This window comes from Aethalodelphis obliquidens, unplaced genomic scaffold (assembly GCF_003676395.1).
Source record: "Aethalodelphis obliquidens isolate GAN/ISIS:26980383/991018 unplaced genomic scaffold, ASM367639v1 scaffold9, whole genome shotgun sequence".
NCBI lineage: Eukaryota > Metazoa > Chordata > Mammalia > Artiodactyla > Delphinidae > Aethalodelphis > Aethalodelphis obliquidens.
In genome coordinates this window covers 8,809,788-8,831,484 of record NW_020837953.1, presented here as the reverse complement: position 1 = coordinate 8,831,484, position 21,697 = coordinate 8,809,788, and the positions used below count along the sequence as shown (strand labels likewise).

The 21,697-nt window shown below is 36.7% G+C and overlaps 1 protein-coding gene across 6 annotated transcripts in view; it reads left to right on the top strand.

Moving 5' to 3' along the window:
* Positions 1 to 21,697, top strand: part of SCP2 (sterol carrier protein 2) — a 163,093-nt gene that overhangs the window by 69,866 nt on the left and 71,530 nt on the right. For 2 of the 6 annotated variants that reach the window (XM_027108508.1, XM_027108509.1), the window contains one exon: positions 12,717 to 12,824. In XM_027108508.1, coding sequence (XP_026964309.1) covers positions 12,717 to 12,824 — 108 coding nt within the window. Of the gene's footprint in view, positions 1 to 8,291; positions 8,332 to 8,432; positions 8,473 to 8,526; positions 8,573 to 8,761; positions 8,772 to 12,716; positions 12,825 to 21,697 lie in introns of those variants that run through there. The other 4 variants (XM_027108513.1, XM_027108511.1, XM_027108510.1 and 1 more) reach the window with 4 other exon arrangements.

The following is a 21,697-nucleotide window of genomic DNA, read 5'->3' as shown; positions in this document are numbered from 1 at the left end:
TTTTATGTTTGGTGTAAGGTAAAGGTTGATATTACTCTTTTTTTCCCCATACACATATTCAGCACCATTTATTGGAAGGACTTTTCTCTCCCCATTGAATTGCCTTGGCACCTTTGTCAAAAATTGCCCATATATGTGAGGGTCCGTTTTTGGATTCTCTGTTCTATTCCAATGATCTACATGTCTACCTTTTCACCAATACCAAGTTAGTTTGGCTACTGTGTTTATTCTACTACACTCTACTATACTATACTATATCAGATAGGATAAGTTCTCCAATTTTGTTCGTTTTAAAAATCATTTTGTTTATTTTAGGTCCTTTGCATCTCCATGTACATATTAGAATTAGTTTGTCAATTTCTACAAAATAAAAAGCTTGCTGGAATTTTCATTGAGTCTGTAGATTGATTTAGAGAGAATTGTCATCTTAACAATGTTGAATCTTCCAGTCCATTAGATGTGTATATGTTTCCATTTGTTTAGCTCTCCTTTAACTTCTATTAGAATGTTTGTAGTTTTCAGTATAGCCCTTAGGTGTCTTTTGTTAGGTTTATTCCTTGGTATTTTATGGGTTTTGGCATAATTTTTTTTTAACCTTCATTTTCCAATGTTTGCTGATAGTATAGAAGAATACAATTGATTAAAAAAAACTTGGAAACTGTAACTTTGCTAAATTCATTTGTTCTAGTCGTTATTTTGCAGATTATGAGTGATTTTTCATATAAACAATCATGCCATTCGCCAATGACAGTTTTTTGTCTTCCTTTCTGATCTTTTTATTTTTTCTTACCTTACTGCAATGACTGTGAGCTCTAGTACCATACTGAATAGAAGAGGTGAAAGTGGGCATCATTACCTTATTCATGATCTCAGGGGATGCACTTTAATATTTTACCATTATGTATAATGTTAGCTATAGGTTTTTTGTTGATACCATTTATCATGTTGAGAAAGTTCCTTACTATTCTTAGCCTGCTGAGGTTTTTTATTTTGTTGTTGTTTTGTCATCAAGGGGTGTTGAATTTTCAAAAAATTCTTCTGCATCTATTAAAATGATCTATGTGGATTTTGTCCTTTATTCTTTTCACATGGTGAATTACATTAATTTTGAATGTTAATCTAAACTTATATTTCTGGGATTAATCTTACCTTTTAATATATTGTTAGAATCAATTTGCTAGCATTTTGTTAATGAAATTTGTTCATATATTCATAAAGGATATTTGTCTGTAGTTTTCTTTTTTTCCAAGTTGCTTTATTCCAGTCTCATAAAATAAATTGAGCAGTGGTCACTCATTCTCTATTTGCTGAAGTAGTTTCTGTAAGATTAGTGTTAGTTCTTCCTTGACTGTTTCATTACCAGTATAATCAAGTAGATTAAAATTTTCTTTGGGGGGGATGTTTTCAATAAATTAAAATTTCTTAATAGATATAGGCCTGTTTATAATTTTATTTATTTACTTATTTTTTAACATCTTTATAGGAGTATAATTGCTTTACAGTGGTGTGTGAGTTTCTGCTTTATAAAAAAGTGATTCAGCTATACATATACATATATCCCCATATCTCCTCCCTCTTGCATCTCCCTCCCACCCTCCCTATCCCACCCCTCTAGGTGGTCACAAAACACTGAGCTGATCTCCCTGTGCTATGTGGCTGCTTCCCACTAGCTATCTATTTTACATTTGGTAGTGTATATATGTCCATGCCACTCTCTCACTTCGTCCCAGCTTACACTTCCCTCTCCCCGTGTCCTCAAGTCCATTCTCTACATCTGCACCTTTATTCCTATCCTGCCCCTAGGTTCTTCAGAACATTTTTTTTTATATTCCATATATATGTGTTAACATACGGTATTTGTTTTTCTCCTGACTTACTTCATTCTGTATGACAGACTCTGGGTCCATCCACCTCACTACAAATAATTCAATTTCATTTCTTTTTTATAGCTGAGTAATATTCCATTGTATATATGTGCCACACCTTCTTTATCCATTCATCTGTCGATGGACACTTAGATTGCTTCCATGTCCTGGCTATTGTAAATAGAGCTGCAATGAACATTGTGGTACATGACTCTTTTTGAATTATGGTTTTCTCAGGGTGTATGCCCAGTAGTGGGATTGCTGGGTCGTATGGTAGTTCTATTTTTACTTTTTTAAGGGACGTTGGTACTATTCTCCACAGTGGCTGTATCAATTTACATTCCCACCAACAGTGCAAGAGTGTTCCCTTTTCTTCACACCCTCTCCAGCATTTATTGTTTGTAGATTCTTTGATGATTGCCATTCTGACTGGTGTGAGGTGATACCTCATTGTAGTTTTGATTTGCATTTCTTTAATGATCAGTGATGTTGAGCATCCTTTCATGTGTTTGTTGGCAATCTGTATATCATCTTTGGAGAAATGTCTATTTAGGTCTTCTGCCCATTTTTGGATTGGGTTGTTTGTATTTTTGAGATTGAACTGCATGAGCTGTTTATATATTTTAGAGATTAATCCTTTGTCAGTTGCTTCATTTGCAAATATTTTCTCCCGTTCTGAGGGTTGTCTTTTGGTCTTGTTTCTGGTTTCCTTTGCTGTGCAAAAGCTTTTAAGTTTCATTAGGTCCCATTTATTTTTGTTTTTATTTCCCTTTCTCTAGGAGATGGGTCATAAAGGATCTTGCTGTGATTTATGTCATAGAGTGTTTTGCCTATGTTTTCCTCTAAGAGTTTGATAGTGTCTGGCCTTACATTTAGGTCTTTAATCCATTTTGAGTTTATTTTTGTGTATGGTGTTAGGGAGTGTTCTAATTTCAGTCTTTTACATGTAGCTGTCCAGTTTTCCCAGCACCCCTTATTGAACAGGCTGTCTTTTCTCCATTGTATATTCTTGCTTCTTTTATCAAAAATAAGGTGACCATATGTGCGTAGGTTTATCTCTGGGCTTTCTATACTGTTCCATTGTTCTGTATTTTCTATTTTTGTTCCAGTACCATACAGTCTTGATTACTGTGGCTTTGTAGTATAGTCTGTAGTCTAGGAGCCTGATTGCTCCAGCTCCATTTTTCTTTCTCAAGATTGTTTTGGCTATTCGGGGTCTTTTGTGTTTCCACACAAATTGTGATATTTTTTGTTTTAGTTCTTTGAAAAATGCCATTTGGTAGTTTGATAGGGATTGCATTGAATCTGTAGATTGCTTTGGGTAATATAGTCATTTTCACAATGTTGATTCTTCCAATCCAAGAACATGGTATATCTCTCCATCTGTTTGTATCATCTTTAATTTCTTTCATCAGTCTTACAGATTTCTGGATACAGGTCTTTTGTCTCCTTAAGTAGGTTTATTCCTAGGTATTTTATTCTTTTTGTTGCAATGGTAAATGGGAGTATTTCCTTAATTTCTCTTTCAGATTTTTCATCATTAGTGTATAGGAATGCAAGAGATTTCTGTGCATTAATTTTGTATCCTGCTGCTCTACCAAATTCATTGATTAGCTCTTGTAGTTTTCTGGTAGCATCATTACGGTTCTCTATGTATAGTGTCATGTCATCTGCAAACAGTGACAACTTTACTTCTTCTTTACTGATTTCGATTCCTGTTATTTCTTTTTCTTCTCTGATTGCTGTGGCTAAAACTTCCCAAACTATGTTGAATAATAGTGGTGAGAGTGCACAACCTGGTCTTGTTCCTGATCTTAGAGGAAATGGTTTCAGTTTTTCACCATTGAGAATGATGTTGGCTGTGGGTCTGTCATATGTGGCCTTTATTATGTTGAGTTAAGTTCCCTCTATGCCTACTTTCTGGAGGGTTTTAATCATAAATGGGTGTTGAATTTTGTCGAAACCTTTTTCTGCACGTATTGAGATGATCATGTTGTTTTTTGTTCAATTCGTTAATATGGTTTTTCACACTGATTGATATGCGTGTATTGAAGAATCCTTGCATTCCTGGGATAAACCCAACTTGATCATGGTGTATGATCCCTTTAATGTGCTGTTGGATTCTGTTTGCTAGTATTTTGTTGAGGATTTTTGCGTCTATATTCATCAGTGATATTGACCTGTAGTTTTCTTTCTTTGTGACAGCTTTTTCTGATTTTGGTATCAGGGTGATGGTGACCTCATAGAATGAGTTTGGGAGTGTTCCTCCCTCTGTTACATTTTGGAAGAGTTTGAGAAGGATAGGTGTTAGCTCTTCTCTAAATGTTTGGTAGAATTTGCCTGTGAAGCCATCAGGTCCTGGGCTTTTGTTTGTTGGAAGATTTTTAATCACAGTTTCGATTTCAGTGCTTGTGATTGTTCTGTTTTTATTTTCTATTTGTTCCTGGTTCAGTCTCAGAAGGTTGTGCTTTACTAAGTATATGTCCATTTCTTCGTGGTTGTCCATTTTATTGGCATATAGTTGCTTTTAGTAATCTCTCATGATCCTTTGTATTTCTGCAGTGTCAGCTGTTAATTCTTTTTTATTTCTAATTTTATTGATTTGAGTCTTCTCCCTTTTTTCCTGATGAGTCTGGCTAATGGCTTATCAATTTTGTTTATCTTCAAAGAACCAGTTTTTAGTTTTATTGATCTTTGCTACCGTTTCCTTCATTTCTTTTTCATTTATTTCTGATCTGATCTTTATGATTTCTTTCCTTCTGCTAACTTTGGCAGTTTTTTGTTCCTCTTTCTCTGATTGCTTTAGGTGTAAGGTTAGGTTGTTTATTTGAGATGTTTCTTGTTTCTTGAGGCAGGATGATATTGCTGTAAACTTCCCTCTTAGAACTGCTTTTGCTGCATCCCATGGGTTTTGGGTCATCGTGTTTTCAATGTCTCTAGGTATTTTTGATTTCCTCTTTGATTTCTCCAGTGAGCTCTTGGTTATTTAGTAGTGTATTGTTTAGACTCCATGTTTTTGTATTTTTTACATATTTTTTCCTGTAATTGATATCTAGTCTCATAGTGTTGTGGTCGGAAAAGATACTTGATACGATTTCAGTTCTCTTAAATTTACCAAGGCTTGATTTGTTACCCAAGATATGATCTATCCTGGAGAATGTTCCATGAGCACTTGAGAAGAAAGGGTATTCTGTTATTTTTGGATGGAATGTCCTATAAATATCAATTAAGTCCAACTTGTTTAATGTGTCATTTAAAGCTTGTGTTTCCTTATTTATTTTCATTTTGGATGATCTGTCCATTGGTGAAAGTGGGGTGTTAAAGTCCCCTACTATGATTGTGTTACTGTCGATTTCCCCTTTTATGGGCTGTTAGCATTTACCTATGTATTGAGGTGCTCCTATGTTGGGTACATAAATACTTACAATTGTTATATCTTCTTCTTGGATTGATCCCTTCATCATTATGTAGTGTCCTTCTTTGTCTCTTTTAATAGTCTTTATTTTAAAGTCTATTTTGTCTGATATGGGAATTGCTACTCCAGCATTCTTTTGATTTCCATTTGAATGGAATATCTTTTTCCATCCCTTCACTTTTAGTCTGTATGTGTCCCTAGGTCTGAAGTGGGTCTCTTGTAGACAGCATACATATGGGTCTTGTTTTTGTATCCATTCAGCCAGTCTGTGTCTTTTGGTTGGAGCATTTAATCCATTTACATTTAAGGTAGTTATCGATATGTATGTTCCTATTACCATATTCTTGATTGTTTTGGGTTTGTTATTGTAGGTCTTTCCTTCTCTTGTGTTTCCTGCCTAGAGAAGTTCCTTTGGCATTTGTTGTAAAGCTGGTTTGGTGGTGCTGAATTCTCTTAGCTTTTTCTTGTCTGTAAAGTTTTTAATTTCTCTGTCAAATCTGCATGAGATCCTTGCTGGGTAGAGTAATCTTGGTTGTAGGTTTTTCCCTTTCAACACTTTAAATGTGTCCTGCCACTCCCTTCTGGCTTGCAGAGTTTCTGCTGAAAGATCAGCTGTTAACCTTATGGGGATTTCCTTGTATGTTATTTGTTGTTTTTCCTTTGCTGCTTTTAATATTTTTTCTTTGTCTTTAACTTCTGATAGTTTGATTAATATGTGACTTGGCGTGTTTCTCCTTGGATTTATCCTGTATGGGACTCTTTGCGCTTCCTGGACTTGATTATTTCCTTTCCCATATTAGGGAAGTTTTCTACTATAATCTCTTCAAATATTTTCTCAGTCCCTTTCTTTCTCTCTTCTTCTTCTGAGACCCGTATTATTCAAATGTTTGTGTGTTTAATGTTGTCCCAGAGGTCTCTGAGACTGTCCTCAATTCTTTTCATTTTTTTTTCTTTATTCTGCTCTGTGATAGTTATTTCCAGTATTTTTTCTTCCAGGTCACTTATCCATTCTTCTGCCTCAGTTATTCTGCTATTGATTCCTTCTAGAGAATTTTAAATTTCATTTATTGTGTTGTTCATCATTGTTTGTTTGCTCTTTAGTTCTTCTAGGTTCTTGTTAAACGATTCTTGTATTTTCTCCATTCTAGTTCCAAGATTTTGGATCATCTTTACTGTCATTATTCTGCATTCTTTTTCAGGTAGACTGCCTATTTCCTCTTCATTTGTTTGGTCTGGTGGTGTTTTACCTTGCTCCATCTGCTGTGTGTTTCTCTGTCTTCTCATTTTGCTTAACTTACTGTGTTTGGGGTCCCCTTTTCGCAGGCTGCAGGTTCGTAGTTCCCATTGTTTTTGGTGTCTGCCCCCAGTGGGTAAGGTTGGTTCAGTGGCTTGTGTAGGCTTCCTGGTGGAGGGGACTGGTGCCTGTGTTCTGGTGGATGCGGCTGGATATTGTCTTTCTGATGCTCAGGACTCTATTCCGTAGTGTGTTTTGGGGTGTCTGTGACCTTATTAAGATTTTAGGCAGCCTCTCTGCTAATGAGTGGGGTTGTGTTCCTGTCTTGCTAGTTGTTTGGCTTAGGGTGTCCAGCACTGTAGCTTGCTCATCGTTGAGTGGACCTGGGTCTTAGTGTTGAGATGGTGATCTCTGGGAGAGCTTTCGCCATTTGATATTACGTGGAGCCAGGAGGTCTCTGGTGGACCAGTGTCCTGAACTCAGCTCCCCCACCTCAGAGGCACAGGCCTGACACCCGGGTGGAGCACCAAGACCCTGTCAGACACACGGCTCAGAAGAAAAGTGAGAATAAAGAAAGAGAGAAAGAAAAAATAAAATAAAGTTTTTAAAATAAAAAAGTTATTAAAGATAAAAAGTTAAAGAGTTTTAAAAATAAAAGAAAGAAGAGAGCAACCAAACCAAAAAACAAATCCACCAATGATAACAAGCACTAAAACCTATACTAAAAAAAAATAAACAGAGAAAAAACACACAAAAAACGGACAGACAGAACCCTAGGACAAATGGTAAAAGCAAAGCTATATAGACAAAATCACACAGAGAAGCATACACATACACCCTCACAAAAAGAGAAAGAGGGAAAAAAAAGTATATATATAAGAAAAAGGAAGAGAGCAACAAAATCAATTAAAAAATCTACCAATGATAATGAACTCTAAATACTAAACTAAGATAAACATAAAGCCAGAAACAAATTAGATGCAGAAAGCAAACCCCAAGTCTACAGTTGCTCCCAAAGTCCACCAACTCAATTTTGGGATGATTCCTTTTCTATTCAGGTATTCCAGAGATGCAGGGTACATCAAGTTGATTGTGGAGATTTAATCTGCTCCTCCTGAGGCTGTTGGGAGAAATTTCCCTTTGTCTTCTTTGTTCACACAGCTCCTGGGGTTCAGCTTTGGGTTTGGCCCCACCTCTGCATGTAGGTTGCCTGAGGACGTCTGTTCCCTGCCCAGACATGACAACGAGGTTGAAGTAGCAGCTCATCACGGGGCTCTGGCTCACTCAGGCTTGTGGGAGGGAAGCGTATGGAATGTGGGGTGAGCCTGTGGCGGCAGAGGCCAGCACAATGTTGCAACAGCCTGAGGTGCGCCGTGTGTTCTCCTGGGGAAGTTGTCCCTGGATCCCGGGACCCTGGCAGTGGCAGGCTGCACAGGCTCCTGGGAGGGGAGGTGTGGATAGTGACCTGTGCTTGTACACAGGCTTCTTGGTGGCGGCAGCAACAGCCTTAGCATTTCATTCCCGTTTCTTGTGTCCACACTGATAGTCGTGGCTCGTGCCCATTTCTGGAGCTCGTTTAGGTGGTGCTCTGAATCCCCTCTCCTCATGCACCCTGGAACAATGCTCTTTTGCCTCTTAGCCAGTTCCAGACTTTTTCCTGGACTCCCTCCCGGCTAGCTGTGGCGCACTAGCCCCCTTCAGGCTGTGTTCACACAGCCAACCCCAGTCCTCTCCCTGGGGTCTGACCTCCGAAGCCTGAGCCTCAGCTCCCAGCCCCAACCCGTCCCAGCCAGTGAGCAGACAAGCCTCTCGGGCTGGTGAGTGCTGGTCAGCAGCGATCCTCTGTGTGGGAATCTCTCCGCTTTGCCCTCCGCACCCCTGTTGCTGCGCTCTCCTCTGTGGATCCGAAGCTTCCCCACTCCGCCACCCTCACTCTCTGCCCACGAAGGGGCTTCCTGGTGTGTGGAAACCTTTCCTCTCTCACAGCTCCCTCCCAGAGGTGCAGATCCCGTCCCCATTCTTTTGTGTCTGTTTTTCCTTTTTTTTTGCCCTACCCAGGTACGTGGGGAGTTTCTTGCCTTTTGGGAATTCTGAGGTCTTCTGCCAGTGTTCAGTAGGTGTTCTGTAGGAGTTGTTCCACATGTAGATGTATTTCTGGTGTATTTGTGGGGAGGAAGGTGATCTCCACGTCTTACTCCTCCGCCATCTTGAAGGTCTGATCTATAGTTTTTGTTTCTTCCTGTACCTATTAATTTTGGTAAGATATTTTTCAAGAAAATTGTCAGTTTTATTTAAGTAGCTAAATTTCTTCACTGAAGTTGTGCAAAGTATTCTCTTAGTATCCTTTTAATGTCTATAGAATCTATGGTGATAACCTTTTTTTTTTAATTCCTGATATTGATGGGTTTTGTTCTTTCTCCTTTTTTCTTCATCTGTCTAGCTAGAAGTTTGTCAATTTTGTTGAGCTTTACAAAGAATCAGCTTTTGCCTTTGTTACTGTCTTTTTTTCCCCTCCATTTCACTGATCTCTGCTCTTTATTATTTACTTCCTTAAACTTACTTTGGGTTTACTCTTTTTTGTTTGGTTTTGCTTTGCTTTAAGTTTCTTATGATAGATCCTTAGATCATTTATTTTAGATATTTCTCCTTTTCTAGTGTAAGTATGTAAAGCTATACATTTTCTTCTAAGCAGTATTTTAGCTGCATTCCACAGATTTTGATATATTCATTGTCATTTATTTCAAAATTCCCTTTAATGTCTAATTTTGTCTTTGACCTGTAATTATTTAGAAGTGCACTGTTTAATATCCAGGTATTTGGAATTTTCCTAGGTATCTTATTGTTATTGCTGTCTATTATAATTTTGCTGTAGTCAGAGATTAGGCTTTGTTTGATTTTGATCCTTTTAAATTAATTGAAATTTACTTTATGGCTCAGCATATGGTATATATTGGTGAACTTATGCACTTGAAAAATAATGCAGATTCTGTGGTTGTTAGATGTAGTGTTCTATATATGTTAATTAAATCAAGGTGATTGATAGAATTTTTAAGACCTGTGTCTCTACTAATTTATTTGACTTGCTGTATCACTTGCTGAGAGAGGGGTGTTAGAATCTCCTACTACAATTGTGGAACTATTTCTTTCTTTATTTCTGTCAATTTTTGCTTCATTTATTTTGAGGCTCTCTTATTTATAATTGTTATGTCTTCCTGATGAGTTGTGTTTTTTTTCATTATGAAACATTCTGCTTTATCTCTGGTTACATTCTTTGTCTAGAAGTGTCTTTTATCTGACTAACATAGCATGCCAGCCTTCTTATGCTTACTGTTTACATGATATATCTTTTTCTATCCGTTTGCTTTTGACCTATTTAGGTTATTTATTTATTTATTTACTTATTTATTTGTCTATTTAAGGTGTGTCTCTTGTAGGCAGTAGTGTATTGTTTTTTATCAACTTTGTCAGTTTCTGCCTTTTAATGGAGTGTTTAACAGAGTGTCATCTAATACAGTAGCCACTAGCTCTATGTGGTTATTGAATCCTTAAAATGTGGCTGGTACAAATTGAGATGTGCTGTAAGTATGAAGTACACATCAGATTTTGAAGACTTAATATGAAAAATAGAATATAAAGTATTTCATTAATAATTTTTTATATTGCTTACATTTTTAAAAAAAAGTTATTTATTTTTGCCTGTGTTAGGTCTTCGTTGCTGTGTGCGGGCTTTCTCTAGTTGCGGCGAGCGGGGGCTACTCTTTGTTGCAGTGTGCGGGCTTCTCATTGCGGTGGCTTCTCTTGTTGTAGAGCATAGGCTCTAGGCACGTGGGCTTCAGTAGTTGTGGTGCGTGGGCTGTAGAACGCAGGCTCTGTAGTTGTGGCACACGGGCTTAGTTGCTCCACAGCATGTGGGATCATCCTGGACCAGGGATCAAACCCCTGTCCCCTGCATTGACAGGTGGATTCTTAACCACTGTGCCACCAGGGAAGTCCTTATATTGGTTACATTTTGAAATGAAAATATTTTGGATATATTAGGTTAAACATTATAAAATATATATTAAATAAAATATATACTAGAAAATTTTAAAGTACATATGTGATTTGCATTATATTTCTGTTGGGCAGTGTGATTTAAAGAGCATTAACGTTTAATGTAATTACATATTTATATAGTAGGCTTTAGGTTGACCGTTTTATTATGTTTCCTCTATATGTCCCTTTGTTTTTTGTTACTCTGTGTTCTCTCTCACCTGCTGCCTTTTGGATTATCTGAATATTTTTAGTATGACATTTTAGTATGTATTGGCTTTTTGGCCAAATCTGTTTATTCTTAGCTTAGTTTTTGGTTAGTTTTGTTTTGTTTTAGTGGTTGCAGGGTTTCTCAACCTCAATACTGTTGACACTTGAGCTAGATTATTCTTTTTTGTGGGGCTTGGACATTGTAGGATGTTTCACAGCATTCCTGGCCCTCTACCCACTACATGCCAGTAGTACCTGCCCCCACAGTTGTGATAATCAAAAATGTTTCCAGACATTGCCAAATGTCCCCTGGGGGACAAAATTTCTCTGGGCTGAGAACCACTGCTATAGGGGTCTCCTTAGCATTAATATTGTACCACTTCGCATAAAATGTAGAAACCTTGTAAACATATACGTCCATTAACCAATTCCCTTCTGCCTTACACCCACCTTTATGTTAAATTATCATATGTATTACATCTATGTACATTAAAAAAACCTCAAAGACAGTGTTATAATTTTTGTTTTCAATAGTTGCACATATTTTAAAGACCTTAAGAGGAAAAAACTCCTTTATATTTACCCAGATATTTATTATTTCTGTTGTTCTTTCCTCTTTCTTGCTGATCCAAATTTTTCTAGAGAATTTACTTTAGCATTTCTTATAAAGCAGGTCTTCTGGAATGTTAATTCCCCAGTGGAATATTCTGATACTTCATAGGATTGTATGTATTACGGAAAATCATGGAGTAAATTATTCACTTCTTGGTTTGTGTTCAGTCTGCTATTACTCAGTACAGTGACAATATTTAACAATATGAAAGCAGTAATAGCAGATAGTTTACTTGTTATGACTAGAGCCTTGTATCAGGTTCTATGTTAGAAACACATCAAAAAATAGAAGAATGTCTCAATGGATGGTTTTTAATCTACAACCTAGATTTAAAATCAAATTAAAAGTGTTAAGTCATCTCAAATTCTGTGATTAGTATGTTTCATTTTGCCAGTAGAGGAACGCTCTTGTTTTTGAAGGCAATAAAATGTGTTGGCTAAGAACACAGGCTATGGAGCCAGGCTGCCTGAGTATTCTAGATCCCCTACTTTGGCCTTAGATTGGTTACTTAATATCTATGTGTCTCTTTCCTTATCTGTAAAATGGGAATGATAGTACCTACTTCATAGGGTTGAGAATTAAATTAAATTATGTAAATATACGTAAAATAATGAGAACAAGGCCTGACACAGAGTGAGTACGTAACAGCTATTAGCCACCTCTGATAACACCACCACCACCATTTGGAGATTCCACCTCTCATTACCAGAAATATCATCTGGAAGAATATTTTATACAGTACATGCATTTTTATTTACTTCTTAACCACCTGGAAGAATGACCAGGGAATCGATAGGAATGTTGAAGCTGCCAAGCATGTGATGTAATTTTTTTCTTTTAAGCTTACATTTATGCTCAACGGTATTTTCAGTCATTTTCCTTCAGTTCATGAAAGCGCTCTTTTTTTTCTGTCCCTTTCCCCCCTGTTGTTTACTAAGAATATTTATATAGAATGTAATAGTACAGTTGAAATGGAAATGAATATTTTGTCAAAATTATGAATTTTTAAACCTAATATTATTTTACAGTATTGTATCTATTTCGATGCTTTTCTTCTGGTTCTCTGAATCTCGATTATATTTGTAGCAATTTTGGAAGCAGAGAGCTCTTAGGAGCTAATAGGAGCTTTGTTTCATGCAGGAAGTGTTCTGAAAATGTAAGCTTTTATTACTCAATATTTATTACCTCACTTTTAGAAGTGCTTGTATCAATTTGAAGTTAGTTTGAGCCATCAAGAAATGTTTGCTCCAAGAAATTCTTGGCTATCTGTAAGTTTAAAAAAAACAAACATATCATTTGCTCTGATGTTATTTTTAACATTTATGAATATTATTTTTCCTTCTATAGGTCAAGGTGGGAAACTGGTTGATAGAGGAGATAATACTTATGGAGGAAAGTGGGTCATAAATCCTAGTGGTGGATTGATTTCAAAGGGACACCCACTTGGAGCTACAGGTAATAATACATACAGATTTTATAATTTTTAAGTCATTTTTGGCATAAGTGTGAATGATTTGGTCATTGATTTGAATGATTATATTCTCTGATTTTGGTAGCGAGTATTTTAAATGATTATTTAGCCACGGAATCTTCGATTTTCGCTAAGTATAGTATAGTTCAATAATCTTGTTAATTGATGAGAATTTGAATTAGTTGAAACTCTAAATTCAACAATAGGCATTTAAAAAAGTTTGATTATTTTAAAGTTTGTGTACAACTTAACAAGATGTTTCTAGATCTGCTAGATAAGAATCATTTGAAATAAGCATGTTATTTATATATAGTTGCATATGTGGTTGGTGTTGCATAGAAATTTTTTTCTCTTGAGAGAACTGGACTAAAAGATATGAAATAAGAATTTTACTATGGCTCTACTGCTGACTGGCCATGTGATGCTTTTGATTAATTATCAGTCAGTCAGTCACTTTGAGTTTCCTTAATTGTAAAATGAAATTGTACAAAGTGGTTTCTGAAATAACTTAGCACTAAAATTCTGAGATTTATTTTATGAAGACAGGTGAGTTTTGTATTTTTTCATAGTGTCTTATATATTAAGTAAAATTTTATAAATTATCATAAATTCCAAAATAGAGAAGTTAGAATTTATAGTGTATTTATTACAGCAATTAACTTTGGCTTGTTTCTGTTTATCACTTAAATTAGGTAAGTTTATAATCTAGTAGAGAAAATGGGTATACATAGATAGAGCATAAGAGAGAGATAGGTAGACAGGCACATACAGTTGCAGTATAGTGTGCCACCTTGCTATTTGTTTTCTGTCCTGTCTGTTCTTTGGTTCTTTTCTGTTTTTCATAATATCTTTTATTAATGGGTATTTTTTAGTATTTTATTTTCTCTCTTCTATTGAATTATTTCTTTTTCTCTCTCTCTCTCTCTTTTTTTTTTAGTGTTTGCTCTAGGATTTACAACATCCATCTTTAATTTACTGTAGTCTACCTTCAAATAATGTCATACAATTTCACTTATAATGTATGGAATTTTTACAACAGATTATTTCCATGTACCCCCTCCTATTCTTTGTGCTATTATTGTCATACACGTACTTCTAAATATATTATTAACCCCACAATATACTATTATTATTGCTTTAAATAATTTAATGTCTTTAAAAGTAATCTTAAAATGAGGTGAACGAGAGTGATGTTACTGAGACTGGCAGAATAACCACATCTGAAAATACTCTGTTATAAAATTACCAAGAACACTTGCAAAAATCGTCAAGCTCAACTTTTTCAGAACTTTGGAAATTAACCAAAGGCTTACAACAATCTGGGGGAGCATTTATTAAAAACAAGTCAACAGCGTTTTCTCTGTAAGAACAGCAAGCTTTGTGGCATTTTTTACTTGCTCTGGTAACAGTTCTTTCTCCAGCTCCATGGTAGCCTTGAAAACCAACAGCCTGCAATCATGGTGAAAACTAGCATCTTACCCAGCACTGGAGGAGTCAAAATGGAGTTGGAGCTCTTTCAAAGCCCCATATTCAGAGACTTGTCATTATTTGGCCTGTCTGGAAGTTCCCTGGTAAACCAGTCTCAAAAAGCTTGTCTTTATGTAACCTGACAGAGAACTTGTCCAGTGTAAACAGTATTTTCCTTAGAGTCATTTGTCAAGAACAATCAGCAACAACTGTTTAACAACATAGCTGCCTGAGATGCCGATAACAACTGGAGCAAACAACAAATTAACCAAAGGAAAAGAAAAGCTTAAAAGAAGAAGCTGGTGAATGAAATGTCCATAGAAACTGAGGTAGCCCAAATATTGGATTTGCTAGACAGACTTTAAGTCAGCTATTTAAGTATGTTCAAGGAAGTAAAGGTATAAAAGTATACTTTCTTTTACTTCTTTATATATAGTAAAGAAGTAAAAGAAAGTATAATAATGTTTCACCAAACAGAGAGTATCAATTACTAGATAGAAATTATAGAAAAGAACCAAATAAATTCTGGCATTGAGGAGAAAAGTAACTGAAATGAAGAATTTACTAGAGGGGCCCAATACTAGATTTGAACAGGCAGAAGAAAAAAATTGGTGAACGTTAAGATAGGTCGATTGATATTATTCAGTCTGCGAAACAGGAAAAAAAAAAAAAGAATGAAGAAAAATGAACAGAGCCTCAGAGACTTGTGGGACATTAGCGAAGTGTAGCAACATATACATACTAATAGTCCCAGAAGGAGAGGATAGGAAAAAAAAGGGCAGCAAGAATATTTGAAGAAGTGAGGACTGATAAACTCCTTAAACTTGAAGAAAAAACATGAATATACATATCCAAGAAACTTAACAAGTAGGAATACCTCAAAAAGACCCACACCTAGACACATAATCAAACCATTGGAAGCAAAAGACAAAGAGAGTATTGAAAGCAACAACAGAGAAGTGATTCATCACATACAAAGGATCCCCAATAAGACTTAACCTCTGATTTATCTTCTGTAACCATTAAGGCAGTGTGATGAAAGAAGTTGCCAACCAAGAATTCTGTATTCAGTGAAACTACCTTTAAAAAATGAAGAAGTTAAGACATTCCTAGATTAAAAAAATTGAGAGAATTTATCACAGACCTCCCCTATAAGAAATAATTTTAAAGAGAGTCATTCAGACTGAAATGAAAGAGCACTAGACAGTGAAATAGCACATGAAGAAAGAAAGAGCATTGGTAAATGTAACTACCTTGGTAAATATAAAAGACAATATAAGTGTATTTTTTTGTTTGTCACATTTTCCCCCCTCCTATCTGATCTAAAATACAACTATAAAGGGCAATAATCTGAGTTGCTTTATACAATGCATAGAGATATAATTTGTATGACAATAACACAAAGGAGGAAGGAGGGAAGAGAGTTACATAGGAGCAGATTTTTTGTGTATGCTATTGAAATTAAGTCAGTATTAATTTGAACAACTAGATTGCTATAAATTAAAATGTGAATTGTAATCCCTAGAGCAACCACTAAGAAAATAACTAAAAAATACTTAGTAAGGGAAATGACAAAGAAGTAAAATGGTACATTAGAAAATACCTATTTAACACAAAAGAAGGAAATAATGGAGGAATAGAGGGATTAAAAAAGACTAAAGTTCAAGAGAATGAGAAGGGAAGCCACAGACTAGGACAGAATATTTGCAAAAGACACATCTGCTAAAGAACTATTATCTAAAATATACAAAGAACTCTTTTTTGTTTTTTTTTGGGTTTTTTTTTGCGGTACGCGGGCCTCTCACTGTTGTGGCCTCTCCCGTTGCGGAGCACAGGCTCCAGACGCGCAGGCTCAGCGGCCATGGCCCACGGGCCCAGCCGCTCTGCGGCGTGTGGGATCTTCCCGGATTGGGGCACGAACCCGTGTCCCCTGCATCGGCAGGCAGACTCTCAACCACTGTGCCACCAGGGAAGCCCCCAAAGAACTCTTAAAAGTAAACAGTAAGAAAATGAGCAATCTGATTTAAAAATGGGCAAAAGATCCAAACAGACACCTGTCTAAAGAAGATATACAGGGGCTTCCCTGCTGGTGCACTGGCTAATAATCTGCCTGCCAATGCAGGGGACATGGGTTCGAGCCCTGGTCCTGGAATATCCCACATGCCGTGGAGCAACTAAGCCCGTGTGCCACAACTCCTGAGCCTGTGCTCTAGAGCCTGCAAGCCACAACTACTGAGGCCTGCGCACCTAGAGCCTGTGCTCCACAATGAGGGAAGCCACTGCAGTGAGGAGCCTGTGCACCTCAAGGAAGAGTAGACCCCGCTCGCCGCAACTAGAGAAAGCCCGTGCGCAGCAACAAAGACCCAACGCAGCCAAAAATAAATAAATAAAATAAAATATAAATAAAAAAAGAAGATATACAAATGGCAAATAAGCATATGAAAAGATCCTCAACATCATATGTCATTAAGGAATTGCAAATTAAAACAACAATGAGATACTACTACATACCTATTCAAATCTCCAAAATCCAAAACAGCAACACCACCAAATGCTGGAAGATTCTTACAAAATGGAACATCCTTTTACCATAGGATCCAGCAGTTGTACTCCTTTGGCATTTACCCAAATGAGTTGAAAACTTATTTACACAAAAACCTACACGTGGATGTTTAGAGCAGCTTTATTCATAATTGCCAAATCTCGGATGCAACCAAAATGTCCTTCGTTAGGTGAATGGATAAATAAACAGTGGTACATCCAGAAAATGGAATGTTATTCAGCCCTTCCCCAAAATTTAGTTATCAAGTGATGAAAAGGCATGGAGGAACCTTAAATGCTTATTGCCAAGTGAAAAAGCCACTCTGAAAAGGTTACATACTCTATGATTCCAACTATATGATATCCTAGAAAAGGCAAAACTATGGAGACAGTAAAAAGATCAGCAGTTGGAGAAGGGAGGGTTGACTAGGTAGAGCACAAAGGATTTTTAGGGCAGTGAAACTGTTCTTTATGATGCTTTAATAGTGACTATGTGTCATTTTACATTTGTTAGATGTATACAACACCAAGAGCAAACCCTAATGTAAACTATGGACTTTGGGTGATAATTATATGTCAATGTAGGTTCTTCATTTGTAACAAATGATCCATTCTGGGACAGGATGTTGATAGTGAGGGAAGCTATGCACGTAGTGGGGACAGGGAGAATATGGGAAATCTCTGTACTTTCTACTAAATCTTGTTATGAACCTCAAACTGCCCTAAAAAGGAAAGTGTAAAAAAAGTTAATCTTTGTTAACATACATTTATGTTAGATGATAGATAATGGAAGACAGGAAAACAAAAGCAATTTGGTTAATATATACAAATATATTTATGTCAAAGCAAGGAAGATAGTCCTGTTAAATTGTTAAAGTCCTTTTTCTGCTACTTGTCACTATTAAAGTCCTTATTTCTGCAACTTGTAGGTGGTGATAGCTGGTATTTGTAATTTCCTTCTTTCACTACCCATTCTATACTGCTTTTGCCCTTAGTAAGTACCTCATTTGTAGTTTCTCATCTGGTACAATAAACTCAACCTTCATTCCTGAATAGCCTGTGCTGTTAGCAGTCCTGCTTCTTTGGGTTATTGTAGTAAACTAACTTTTATTACAAGACATGAGAGTATTAAGAGGCACCCCATAGTACTTTTGGGTTCCAAGCTAATCCTTTTTGTCCTCATTATATAGTAGCAACCCAATATTCCCATGATAATCAGGTCAGTCAATAAATTCCTTTCTTTGCCTATTAGTTCTGTGTCATGAAGAACCCTAAGTGTCCAGGTAGCAGTCTCTGCTTCCAGTTCAGTGTAATCACTGTTTTGTCTACGACTTCTAAACCAGCAGAGCCCAAAGTTTCAGCAATGGCAAATAAAATGTTGTTAGTGGATCATTCAGGATAATAGTGAGAGGAACTGCTCCCATTTCTATCCTTTGATCCTTTTTGTATCCTGGCTATGGAGAAACAGCATCATTGATTCAGAGCATGTTCCACTTTTTTTTTTTGCGGTACGCGGGCCTCTCACTGTTGTGGCCTCTCCCGTTGCGGAGCACAGGCTCCGGACGCGCAGGCTCAGCGGCCATGGCTCATGGGCCCAGCCGCTCCACGGCATGTGGGATCTTCCCGGACTGGGGCACGAACCCGTGTCCCCTGCATCGGCAGGCGGACTCTCAACCACTGCGCCACCAGGGAAGCCCATGTTCCACATTTTGGAGGATATTTCCCCAGCCATGCAAAGTGTTGCTGGCACCATTATTGAGTCTTCTAAAGGCTTTTACATTATTCTATCAGACCAACTGCTTCAGGGTGATAGAATACATGGTAAGCCCAGTGCACGCTGTAAGCAGGAGTCTATTCCTGCATTTCATTTATTTAGGCTGTTAAATGAGCTTCTTAATCAGAGAAATATTATGTGGAATACCATGTTGGCACATCCACCCAGCACAAAGATCAAGTATAAAACCCTAAGGAGTATAAAAATTAGAGGTGTAGATGGAGAAGAGACGTTTAAGAATGTTGTGAAGAAATGGTCCGTTATCCAAGGGAGGAGAATGTTTCAAAAGTTAGAGGTCAGGCCAGAAAAGTTAGATTGATAAAGAGTGAAGAGTGTCCTTTGGATTTGGCTATTATCAAGTTATTGGCAACCGTGAAGCAATTTTAGTGAAATGTTTTGCACGGAAGCACATGGGAATTTGGAAAGAATTAGAAGTGAGAAAGTAGCAACAGCAGTGCAGATAAACTGTTAGGAGTAGTGGCTGTGACTGGAAAGGGATACATAGAGGGTGTACCTCAGTTGCAGGTATATGTTCTATATGAATGAAGTCATGGCTTTGATCTTAACCTCTTCACTCTTTTCGGCCTAGTCATTTTATCTGTAAAATAGGAATAAAATATAGTATCTACCTAATAGGGTTGTGCTGTGGATCAAATGAGTAAATATGTGAGTCCCCAAAACAGAGTAGAAAAACAATAATTGCTAGTATTCTCTTCCCATCATTCCTACAAAAGAAAGCCAAAATGGATCCAGTTAACTGTTGCTAGTAATAAAGCACTTGTTTGTATCTCAGTATGTAAAATAATTTATAACCATTTCAGGAAAAGAAGATTGTTAATTTGTAAAGAAAATAATTTTCCTTCTAGTATGACAGCCTCAAGGCACCAATTTCACTATGTAAATATTGTGCCCAATACTACACAGACATTATTTTAATACTATGCTCTGCCTTTGGTAAATAGACTAACCCTTTTCCTTTATCCCTCAAAAGAATGAGGTCATACTTCAGTGTTGATTTTGTTGCTAATGGTATGTAGTCAGGGTGATAATAAATGTTTCTATGGTATGGTCATTGAAGTCAGGGTGATAATAAATGTTTCTATGGTATGTTCATTGAAGCCTTAAAGAGTTACGGTTTGCATTTGAGACAGTGATTTAAATTCTCCTTTCAGACAGCTTCCTCACTCTCATATAGGAAACTTCTGTTTTCATCAGGAGATGAATGTGACATTTCAGTTAGTTGTTGTTATTGACACATAACTTTTTTCTCCTCTGAAAGAACATGTTTTTATTATAATTGACTTGTTGGCCGTTCCGAGATATTTTTATTCTGTCATCCACTAAAACACTCAGAAATAATGATTTGTTGTAACGATATGATTTTTCATATCCATATTCTTTCTCAAAATTGAGGTATAATTTTCATAAAATAAAATGCACAGTTCTAGCAAAAACACAATTGTTTATAGCAGCATTATTCATAGTAGCCAAAAGGTGGAAACAACCCAGATGTCTGTCATCAACTGATGAATGGATAAACAATATGTGGTATATTCATACGATGGTATATTCTTTGGCCATAAAAGAAATGAAGTAATGATACATGCTACAACATAGATGGACCTTGAAAACATTTTGCTATGTGAAAGAAGGCAGTCACAAAAGACCTCATATTACACGATTCATTTATATGAAATGTCCAAAATAGGCAAATCTGTAGAAACAGAAAGCAGATTAGTAGTGGCCTAGGATTGGGAGAGATAGCTAAAGAGTATGGAATTTCCTTTTGAGGTAATGAATATGTTCTGAAATTGATTGTGGTGATGGTTGTACATATCTCTGAATATACTAAAAACCATTGAATTGTAATCTTTAAATGGATGATTGGTTTAGACAATTGGGTACATCCATGTAACTACCAGGCAAAACAAGACATTAGAACATTTCCATCACCCCAGAAAGTTCCATTGTATCTATTTCCAGTAAATCTCCAACTTCCCTCAATCACCCCACTCTAACTCTCCAACCCTGCCCCGCAACCAAGCTAAGACTTACTGACTTCTATCACGGTAGATTAGTTTTGCTGATCTTCGAACTTCATATAAATGGTACAGTATAGTGTGTATGTGTGCTCTTTTGTGTCTGGATTCTTTAACTCAGTAGAATGTAAGATTTATCAAAAATTTTCTTGTATCAGGAGTTCATTCTTTTTTATTGCTAAATAGTATTCTATTGTTAAAATATATCAGTTTGTTTACCCATCTTTCCGTTGATGGACATTTGGGTTCTTTTCTGTTTAGGGGTATTATGAATAAGGATGCTATAAATATTTTTATACAAGACTATTTGTGGACATACCTTTTGTGTTTTTGTTGGGTTAGTCACTCAGAGTAAAGTTGCTGAGTCATAGGGCAGCATATGTTTACCTTTATAAGAAACTGCCAGATAGTGCTCCAAAGGTTGTCATATGCTTTTTTTTTTTTTTTAATTTATTTATTCATTTATTTTATTTTTGGCTGTGTTGGGTCTTTGTTTCTGTGCGAGGGCTTTCTCTAGTTGTGGCAAGCGGGGGCCACTCTTCATCGCGGTGCGCGGGCCTCTCACTGTTGCGGCCTCTCTTGCTGCGGAGCACAGGCTCCAGACGCACAGAGCTCAGTGTTTATGGTTCACGGGCCCAGTTGCTCCGTGGCACGTGGGATCTTCCCAGACCAGGGCTCGAACCCGTGTCCCCTGCATTGGCAGGCAGACTCTCAACCGCTGCGCCACCAGGGAAGCCCTGCTTTTTAATATTATAGCTGGATGACAAATTTTAACATTTTTTAAATTAGTTTTTAATGGAGTGTAGTTGATTTACAGTGTTGTGTTAGTTTCTGCTGTACAGCAAAGTGAATCAGTTATACATGTACATATATCCACTCAATTTTAGATTCTTTTCCCACATAGGTCATCACAGAGAATTGAGTAGAGTTCCCTGTGCTGGACAAATTTTAACATCTAACAAGTATTTCTCTTTCTCCTTAGGTTTAGTTCTATTCCTCAGAGTCAACCCCTTTTAAAATTTCTTTTCTATTTTTC